The 11581-nt window shown below is 29.8% G+C and overlaps 1 protein-coding gene across 1 annotated transcript; it reads left to right on the forward strand.

Annotated features, from left to right (window-relative positions):
* Positions 1-2921: 2921 nt before the first annotated feature.
* Positions 2922-4340, forward strand: LOC145089666 (uncharacterized). The gene has a single exon (XM_079028074.1). The coding sequence runs from the start codon at positions 2922-2924 to the stop codon at positions 4338-4340; it is 1419 nt and encodes a 472-aa protein (XP_078884200.1).
* The last annotated feature ends 7241 nt before the right edge of the window (positions 4341-11581 follow it).

The following is an 11581-nucleotide window of genomic DNA, read 5'->3' on the forward strand; positions in this document are numbered from 1 at the left end:
ACAATTTTCATATGTATATCCAATGTAATTTTTTTTATTGTGATTATTTAACTCTCCATATATTCTTATAACATTTTTACATGTATATATATAATCTTTTTTAACATTTAAATACTGTTTTTTTGCAGATTTAACGAATAATATGGACTATAGTCATGCTAAAGAAAAGAGAAAACTTAGAAAAATATATTTGGATAAAAAAAATCCAAAATTTATTTTTCTACTTCAGTCCCTGATAATTCATCAACCGTACATGTTTTAAACAGGAAACAGAATGGTGATAGTATCAATTTTGTTTTTTTTATCAAACTTTTATTGTTGTCAAGATTATTATACGAACGAATTACATATCAATCTATTAAAATGATTTATAAATCCTTTTATGTATCTTGAAATATTTAAAAATTTTCATTATATTTTGAATACATTTTATTGTAATATTATTATCGTCTTTGTTACTTTTGTTTTATAGAACCGATGAACATGTATTATAATTATGCTAGAGAGAGAAAAAAGATTAGAAAGTTATATATGGATAATAGAAAATTCAAAAGAATCTCCACCGCATCAACCATTCAAAGTCCATATAATTTAGATGTTTTGAACATGCACATCGATGGTAATCGGTTTTCATACCTTCATTTCTTATAAATGATTACATATTTTTTTAACAAATGTTTACATTGTATAACAGAAATGTGCAATCCTTCTGGACAACTGCTACCTTCAACGAGCTCAAAAAATGTTGGTAAAGAAAATACAAGCAACTATAAAGCGTTTTCAAATCAACAAAGAAGCTTACAATCTCCTTCTTTAATTCTAAATGTTAGAACACCATTATCTAACATTTCCAATGGTATGAGTCATTTTTTACAAGCTACTATCCAACTTTTACTATTTTCGAGATTATTATATGAACAAATTACATATCAATCTCTTAAAACGTTTTTTTTAAATCTTTTTAAGTATCTTGAAACATTTTAAATTTTCCATTATATTTTCAATACATTTTATTGTAATATTTTTATCGTTTCGTTACTTTTGTTTTATAGAACGAATGGACATGTATTATAATTATGCTAGAGAGAGAAGAAATATTAGAAAGTTATATTTGGATAATAGAAAATCCAAAGGAATCTCTACCGCATCAATTATTCAAAGTCCCTATAATTCTAATGTTTTCAACATGCACATCCACGGTAATCGTTTTCCATTTCTTATAAATCTATATATTTTGTTCTTTTCATACCTTGAATTCTTATAGATAATTATATATTTTTTTAACAAATGTTTATATTGTATAACAGAAATGTGCAATCCTTGTGGAAAGTTTCTACCTTCAAACAGCTCAAAATTTGTTGGTAACGAAAATACAAGTAACTATAAATCGTTTTCATATCAACAAATAAGCTTACAATCTCCTTCTTCAATTCGAAATGTTAGAACACCATTATCTAACATTTCCAATGGTATGAGTAATTTTCTACCACCTATTATTACTGTCATTCATTAAGTGTATAAAAATTCTAGCAAAAATTATACTGTCTAATTCTTTTATCGTTTTTTACAGCCATATATAGTTCTTATAATAACATCCAAACACCAATATCAAATAACAGACATCACTCTTTCTTTTCCAGTGGCATGCAATCCATCGACTCCTCGACTATAATTCAACCTTCTTCTTCTGATAATTTAACAAGACGAACCCAAAAATTAAAAAGGAAGCCTACCAACATATCTGCAATTCCTATGTTTGAATTTACAATACACGGAGAAGTTAATGATCAACATACCCATGCAAACATAGATAAAGGTGTATCAAAAGGTAACCATCACAATAAAAAAAGTTATTTGAATTTATTATTATCTTAAATTTATGCAATTGTTACAGCTACATAGATTGTTATATTTGACATTGATTTTTTTTAAACAGATTACATTGATCATGGTGACCAGAATGTTATATGTCAAATATGTAATGCAAAGTTATGGACAACAGAATCTATTAGAGGAAAAGATAAACAAAATACAAGTTTTTCACTATGTTGTGGTTATGGCAAGGTTGAGTTGCAAACCGTCTGTTGCATCTTCAATGCTCACATTTTGGCTTGAGTGTAACAAGATCTATAAACAAGCCCGAGATCTTACTTATGTTGAATTCCCTACAAAGTTTGTGTGGAAAGCTAATTCACGGAAATGAGAACCAAGGGAAGTAGGATTTTCAATTGGGAGAATTCATGTTGTTTCACCTAAACTTGGTGAAGCATATTTCTTAAGAATTCTTTTAAACAAGGTTAGAGGTCCAACATATTTTGAAGATATCCGAACAGTAAATCGAGAAATATGTCCTACTTTTAGAGATGCATGTTACGCTTTAGGGCTTCTAGACGATGATAAAGAGTATATTGAAGCTATTAAAGAAGCAAGCCATTCAACTACTGGTTATTACCTACGGTCATTATTTTCAATGATATTGATCTCTGATAGTTTGGGAAGACCAATATTTGTTTGGGAAAATACATGGGAATACCTTTCAGACGGAATTCTTTACAATCAACGATGCCGGTTAAAGTCTCCTGGTATAATACTTAGCTTTTATTACTTTAACGTTTTTTTATATAAACCATATATTTGTATTTTTTTTCTAAATTTATATTTACCATTCTACAGATTTATCCCTTACTGATCATCAATTGAAGAACTTGACTTTGTTTGAGATTGAATCATTTCTACTTCGTAACAATTCCACCCTCAAGAACTTCCAAGGCATGCCTTACCCAGATTTTGATTGTGTATCTTCTTCTAATAATCGTTTGATTGCTGAGGAGTTATCTTATGACATCACAAGTCTTCAAAACGAATTTTAGACACTGATTGTTTCATTAACAAATGAACAACGAGGTGTTTTTGAGGATGTAATGGCAGCAATTGAAGATAATAAAGGAGGTGTGTTTTTTATTTATGGTTATGGTGGAACAGGCAAAACCTTTCTTTGGAAGACTTTATCAACAACTATCAGATCTAAAGGTCAAATTGTTTTGACTGTTGCTTCAAGTGGTATTGCTTCTTTGTTACTAACCAGAGGTAGAACAACACACTCTCGCTTTGGTATTCCATTAAATCTTACTGAAAATTCAATTTGTTCTATAAATCAAGACAGTGATGTCTCCGAATTACTAAAACAAACATCGCAAATTATTTGGGATGAAGCACCGATGGTTGATAATCATGCATTTGAAGCATTGGATCACACTTTAAGGGATGTTTTAAGTTTTGGGAACGTTAGGAACTCACATATCTCGTTTGGAGGTAAAGTAATCGTATTCGGAGGTGATTTTAGACAGATTCTACCAATTGTTCCTAATGGTAGCAAACAAGAAATTATCAACGCGTCGTTAAGTTCTTCATATATATGGACAAATTGCAAAGTTTTAAAATTAACGAAGAACATGAGGTTGACTGTTGGAAAAGATCCGTCTGAAATACAACAAACAAGGTTATTTGCAAATTGGCTCTTGGATATAGGAGAGGGAAATGCTGGTGGTTCTAATGATGGTGATGCAGTTATTCGTATTCCTGAAGATCTTCTTATTACTCAATCTTCTGATCATATCGGTTCATTAATTGAGTTTGTATATCCATCACTTCTTGATAACTTGAACGATCCCAAATATTTTGAAGAAAGATCAATACTTGCACCGAAAAATGAAGTTATACAAGAAATAAATGATCGTCTGCTTTCATCGTTTCCTGGAGAAGAAAAAGAATACCTCAGTTCAGATAGCATCTGCCAAACAGAGTTTATTCATGATCAGTTTGATGAGAGTTTATATTCACCTGATGTTCTAAATGGACTTAAAATCTCTGGTTTGCCAAACCATAAGTTGATTTTAAAGGTCGGTGTTATGGTTATGTTACTAAGAAATATCGACCAGAAAAATGGGTTATGTAATGGTAGTAGACTTCGGGTCGTATCATTGGGTAATCGCATCATGGAAACTGTGGTCTTAACTGGAAGTAACATTGGACATCGAGTTTTTATTTCAAGGTTGTCTTTAACACCTTCAGATAACAAAATTCCATATAAGTTCAAAAGGAGACAATTTCCCCTAGCGGTTTGTTTTGCTATGACCATAAATAAAAGTCAGGGTCAATCGTTAAAAAGGGTTGGGTTGTTTTTGCGAGAACCGGTTTTCTTAGACGGTCAGTTATACGTTGCTTTATCTAGAGTAAAGAGTAGAGAAAGACTGAAGTTATTGATTTTAGATAAGGATGGTAATTTGACTAATAAAACTTCCAATGTTGTGTTTAAGGAAGTATTTCAAAATCTATGTTGAACTTTTATGTTTATTTTTTTTAAATCAAATAAAATTGTACTTACTTACCATCCACAATCAAATGCTTTTTTATATTTATTAATTTTTTTGTACTATATAAAATTTCTAACTTACATCTCGTGGTTTTCACGGGTTTTAACCTAGTAAATGTAATATAATCCTCTCTAATAAATGAATGTTTTTTTTGCCACTTGTCACACCCTCATTCAATTTGTCAAATGTTATTTTGTGATTATTTTGAATTAATTTTTTTTCCAAATCTCATTTTATAAGTTTTTCTATTTTATTAAATTTCACATAATATTTTAATGTAACAATTGCAATAAATGCAGTAATAAATTGATATCAATTTCATTAATAAAGTTACCTTTTAATTTCAAAATCCTAAAATTAAAGTTCATTAGTTTCTTTTTTTATTTAAATTATTTGTTTAAATTTAAAAGATAAAAAAACATTTCCATTATAATAATTCATTGTTTTTCTTATTTTCTTATAAATTCAAAGTTCTTAAATATTTTGACATTTATATATATATATATATATATATATATATATATATATATATATATATATATATTAAATTAACCCATATAATATATGAATCTTATAACTAGTTTCTAAATATTATAAAATAAGATAAAAATAGTTGTAAGAAAATTAGAAAAGTACAAACAAAACCTGAAAAACATAAATCATATTCATAAACAAAGCACAAATGTTATGAAAATACATTAAGTGACATCTTTTTCTCTAGTTTTAACATTAAGTTTTCCAATTTGTCCAATGATTACCAATTTTCCGTTCGACATAACACTCTGATGATTTGGCGTTGACATAGTATGATAATATGTCACTAGTTTGTGACATCACATTCTCGGTGTCAGAATTGAAAGAAAAGAAAACACAAAAAGAATAAAAATACAAAAATAAAATACAGTTGAAATTTATGACAGTTATCCAAAATCTAATGATTTTTGGGTAATGACAAGATTCTTTGTGACATTGCATACTAACCTATCTACTTCAACTTATTCACAATATCCAATAAGAATTCATATATACTTTTATTAAGCTTTAAAATATTGTATTTGTCCGTCTTAAAATAAATATTTGGAATTTAAATTTTTTAACTTTTAAAATATTGTATTTGCCTAAATTTATATTTTAAACATTCTTAATCAGTTTTTATATTCTATACTCATTTTAATTTATAAAAAAAGCTAATTGACCAAATTGCCCTTCAATATTAAAACCCTTTTGCCCTACATTGGATTGACCAAATTACCCCCAACTATATATATCCCTTCTTCTGATTATGTAAATGGAGATTGACGCCTTCTGATCTGATCGACATTTGAATACACACAGATGAACAACTAACAACCAAACCAACGATCACTAAACATACATGACCAATAAAACATGAGACTAATGTAACACCCTTAAATTAGGGCTAGACATTTTAAGTGATTTTAGTTGCAATTATTCATTTTATTGAATAATTAAAACCATCGCATAGGACAGTTATTTGTTATAAGCGTTACGGGCTACATAAATATCCATTTAATATATGCACATTATGTGAACACATATTATAAATATATATAATATTTATAGAAAATCTTATTTTAGAATTTATCGTTGATGTGATAAAATAAAGTGTAAAATAAAATATTATAAATAATCTTAATATGAGTTGTCGTAGTCATGATGACGATCTCGCAGACGTAAAGAATGTTCAAATTTGACTTCGTATGAGGAAGTTGTGATTTTTTTCAAAGTTTCGCGCTTAGCCCTACATGACAACGTGTGTCATAAAAAGTAAAATGGAAATTGGTTGCTTGTTAGCCAAAACAATCTAAACGAAAGTTGGTGTCCTCGGAAATACGCATCTATAGATATATAGAACATCGAGAACGGAGTTTGTGTGAATAAGTTATGTTTTGTAATAGAATAATTACCCAGTAAAATAAAGTATAAATCATACACACACACACACATATATATATATATATACATACACACACACACACACATATATATATATATATATATATATATATATATATATATATATATCATAAGAAATGTATCAATGATGTGGTCGTTATAAGACTAACACTGAATACTTTCGACATTAGTTTAATACAAATATCGTTAAATCTATTTAAAATAGTATTATAAAGGGTAATTTAGTTGTTTAAGCGTTGGGAATAATCTTTTTTAGTTGAAAGTGTCAAAGACGAAGTTCTGCCCACAGAGTTTCTAAGTTTTGCTAGAAAACTTTGTCTTTCGAAAGAAAAGCTAAGGTGTTAGGCGAAGCGTCGACCTAACAACAAATCATCCACTTTTAACAAGTGGATGCATAGTTACTTTCGTCTTACACATAAATACAAACTATCTAACTGCTTAAATGTTATACCTTCTTACTATATGTATTTATGATACTTGTGCTAGACATGATTATACTTGATTTAAATCGAATTTTGTTAAAATACTATTTACTTATTTTATTGTACTTAATTTACATTGGGTTGAAAAAGGATGTGAAAGATAAAACAATTATGTGAGGTCGTGACTACTATAGTACTATTGTACTAATGAAAAAGTTATCTAGTAGAGTGTAAATGATGACCACGTACTATTCTAGACAGTCTAGTGGAACACCGACAAACTGATAATCTGTAGGTGTTAATGTATTATGTGTTCATTTGATGTACTCTATCCCCCATGGTTGCCTTAATAACATATATTTCTATGGAACCCCAAAGTTGTATTGTCTACTTGTTACTTACAGTGATCCTTAGAATAGGTCCTTTGAGATCGCCATATTAGGATCAGGAAGTGAGAATAATGAGAATGAGTAATCGAGCTAATTATTTGGTGTGATATATGTTGGAAGAATTAGGGTTTATGTTGGAGATGTGGATACCCCTTGGATCGTGTGAACACTTTTTGAATTGATATTTCTATCCTATGTCTGGGTTATAAGAAAATCATCCTAGGATAATCCAAGAGGATACTTACGAATCTAGGCACAGAAAACATAAGCCAAATTGCTAAAAGGATTCTATGTTAGTTTGAAGAAGAGTGAACTAATCATCATGTCTCTTCTCAAAGAGAAGTGTCGTTTATATAATAAACGAGATTAGGGTTTGCCTCTTAGGGTTGGCCATCATGAGTTGCTTTGGAAGCAAGCCAAGAAATTCGGAATTTAATGAGGATTTAGGGTTTCCAAAATTGACGAATTTCGTCAGTTTTACCATATACACCCTCAAGAATTTCGTCAGTGGGACCCCAGCTAGGGGTTCTGCCCTTTAGACCCTGCTAGGGACGCTTCCCCTAGACCCCGCTAAAGGGCCGCTGCCCCTGGACCTTGACTTGTCGTCGAACCAGCTTCTAATTCGATCTTATACATGTTGCACTCTGCACAAACTCGTATATATAAGTGTACAAATTATGAAGCCCTTTAACTCACATGTTAGTTCCAATTACATAAAATGACATGGTGACACTAAAATCACGATATATATATATATATATATATATATATATATATATATATATACACATATATAAGATTTAATTATATTATTGCAGGTTTAAAATCCTATGTGCTCATCAGACTTCCAAGTATGACTCACTCAATTTATATGTATCACATGTACCAGTACGAAGGCACATGAATAGTGATTTAAGTCCACTGAGAGATTTAAAGAGTTTAAGGCCATTGGTATAATAAATAGTTGTAAGGCCTGTAATAACTAGTTTATGCTTATGCTTTCTATATCAGTTATGACATCCGGGATTTTTAAATATTAATGAAAAACATTTATTTAAAAATTTCATGATGTTAATTTTATCTTACAATGAAAGTGTTTTGGGACAAATTCCGCATTAATATATTCTTTTAAAGAATACTCTGTTTTAAATAAACATAAAGAAAAAGTTTTATTATATTTGATCATGAAAACCGGAGATATCGCAACTAACCTTATGTAACTTGTCAAAACGTCCTAAACTTTCCGGAATCAATGGCATTTATAGGTACTAATTCACATTTCCACAAATCAAATATGGGATTTCCATTAGCACATTTAAGGAGACAACCATCTTCTTCTACCCATCTATACGCTTTTTGATTTCCAAACCAGAGTATTACAATTTTAAATTTTAACTAAAAAAACTGTCAGATACTAAAAAGATAGAATAAAATAAAGATGATATTAGTCCACTTTCAAATTGTCCATGCTTCACGTGCATCTCCTTGAAATCCTTCAAGAATGATGTATTCTAATGTAACATATGCTCGGAATCCAATACATGCTCCTTTTAGAATCTTGATTTTATGCCTGAATCCCAAGATTTTCCTTTCCGCATCACAACTTTGTGAACCTTAATAACTGCAACCAAGATCAACATGAGTATCACAAAATCAAGCCATGGAGTAAAAATAAAGTTATATTTACACTTCAAAAATCCAAATCGAAAATTTCGTTGTTTCTCGCAATCAATGCTATGAACAAGGAAGAGTCACATACATACCTTAGATTAGATTGTGGTTGATGATTCGATATCGCAAGCGATAGTCATTGATCTGTATTAACAACATGAGAAAATGGAACCTGAAGATGCTGATGAAGATTGGGCATTAAACTATGGCTCTCGTTCTAAAGAGCGCGAGTCTCTTGATCATTCAAGAAGGTTAGGCTAAGGGGCAAGATCGCCATTCAATTATATGTTAAAAGAGTGTCGATATTTAGGGGCAATAAGGTCAATCTATTTAATTTTTTAAAATTATAATGATTATAAATATAAAAATTAATTATAAAATATTAAAAAAAATACTTGGAAAATTTTATGCGATATTTTGATTTTACGCAGGATAAATACAATATTTTGAAGTCTAACAAGAATATATACGGAACTTTTCCAAAATTAAAATACAAATAAAAAATTTTCTCAATTTATATTTTGTAGTATGTATCAGATGTATTAGTTAACTGCTCCAAAAATATTGGTTAAGTGTCATGTTATATATATATATATATATATATATATATATATATATATATATATATATATATATATATATATATATATATATATTATTAAACAAACAAATGTTTTTATTATTATAGAATCATTATTGATGGATAAAACAAAACATTCCTTTTAATTTCATTTGTTTATTTAGTCAAGAAACGATATTATTTTGGAAAAATACCGGGTATAGACATTATTTGGGGTTGAATTTTAAAATATAAAAAATTGAATTTTCGGGTATAGACATGGATTTCATGGAGGTAGCTCCGCGGAATGGCAAAATCGTAAACAAATGAGGAAATTAAAAAAAACTCAATTCCGCGGAGCTACGAGCTACAGTGGATTCCACGGAGGTAGCTCCGAGGAATGGATCTTCAGGGAAAAAAAATCTCCTCAAATGATTTTTTTATGTAATGATCTCTAATTAAAAAACCAATTTTTTTCCAATTCACATTCATTCCAAACATCGTCAAAAAAAATTTATACTATCAGAATCTTTTCTTGAAAATAATTAGTTGGGGGAATGAATATAAACCTGAAGAATCGATTTGAAAAGAAGAAGAAGAAGAAGAAGAAGAAGAAGAAGAAGAAGAAGAAGAAAACTGAAGATCCATTCCTCGGAGCTACCTCCGCGGAGCTCCGCGGAATCCACTGTAAGTCCACACAGAATGGATCTTGAGTTTTTTATTTCAGGGAGAATTTCATATATACCCTTATTAAACATTAAAATATCATATTTGTCTGACCTAATATCTAAATATCATATTTGTCTTTCTTAATATTTTAAAATATCATATTTATCCAAATCTATTTTTTTAATGATTTTTAATAATTTATAATTCCTTTTTATAATCTTCGATCATTATAATTGAAAAAACATATCAAATGGACAATAATACCCTTACTGGAATTATATCACAATTCACACTTAAGGATTTACAATCGAAGACTCCCATGATCACATCGCACGTATTAAAAATTGAAGTCGCCTTCCTTCTTCCTATGTTGTCGCGCCTTCCTTCTTGCAACGAGTGAGATTATTTGAAAGCCTAATTTGATGATATGACCATGGAGTGTTCTTGATCGGGTTACGGAAAGGAGGTCACTTACGTTTCTCTAATTTTGTTCAAATATGAACTGGATTCATTCTTGCATACATCGTTGGGAAATATGAAGCATATTTCGAGCAGATATTTAAGCGCCACCCAAAAGCTATGCAACATATACAGTTATACATTGACGAAAGATAGTAAAGGATGATTTTACTTTTTCATTTGAACAAGGGTCTCCAGTGAGAAACTAACAGAAACCCCTCCGTTATCCAAGAAATGCTTTTTTTTTTTTTTTTTTTTTTTGTACTTCAAAGACTGAGTTTAAAAGAGTGATAAGTGAAGGGAAATGTGCAGAGAGAAAAGAGGAGGGGGTATTAAGTGAAATGAATGGGCAAACATTTATATGAATTTTCTTTTAATGGCGAATGCAAACATTTATATGGATAACTGTGTGTTAGTTGACTATTGACTATTGTAGTATTTGGATGATATTTACGAAAACTAAAAATAAAAAAGTCATGTTTCCAGTTCCAGCTGAAATGAGAGCTTAAAATTGGAACATAGGAATTTGCGGGACTATTGATAAAAGAACATAATGAAGGCCAAATATATGGATTCACAAAAAAAAAAGAAGTTGATATTAAGATAAGATACTTTTGAATGGTGTAACGCCCGTAGATCCGGGCTAGTCAATTTAGAGATGATAAGCATCAAAAATGACTTTTTTATGGAAGATTATTTAGAAGGATTAATCTTAACCAAGTTTTAGTATATGTCACAAGGTTTCCGTGCATATAAAGAACGCCAAAATTCGAGTTATAACGAAGAAGTTATGACCTGTCGAAGTTTCGCGACAGAACCGAAACGACCTAGCGCGACCCAGCGCGACGTAAATAGTGAATTTAAGGTTGATAGATATCTATCCTTAGTGATCTAAATGAGAATTGAAGATCTCATCGATAGTAGTGCAACGACGGAAAGACAGACGAAAACGGACGTCAGACGAAGAAGTTATGAGTTTATAACGGAGTTTTCCTGTCCCGGCCTACTAAAAATAATATATAAGTAATATAATTATAACATATTTAAAATAAATTCAAAATTAGCCAATGGAGTCTAAACGAGAGTTGTAGAGCATAATCT

This window comes from Lactuca serriola, chromosome 2 (assembly GCF_051521515.1).
Source record: "Lactuca serriola cultivar US96UC23 chromosome 2, Lser_US96UC23_V15, whole genome shotgun sequence".
NCBI lineage: Eukaryota > Viridiplantae > Streptophyta > Magnoliopsida > Asterales > Asteraceae > Lactuca > Lactuca serriola.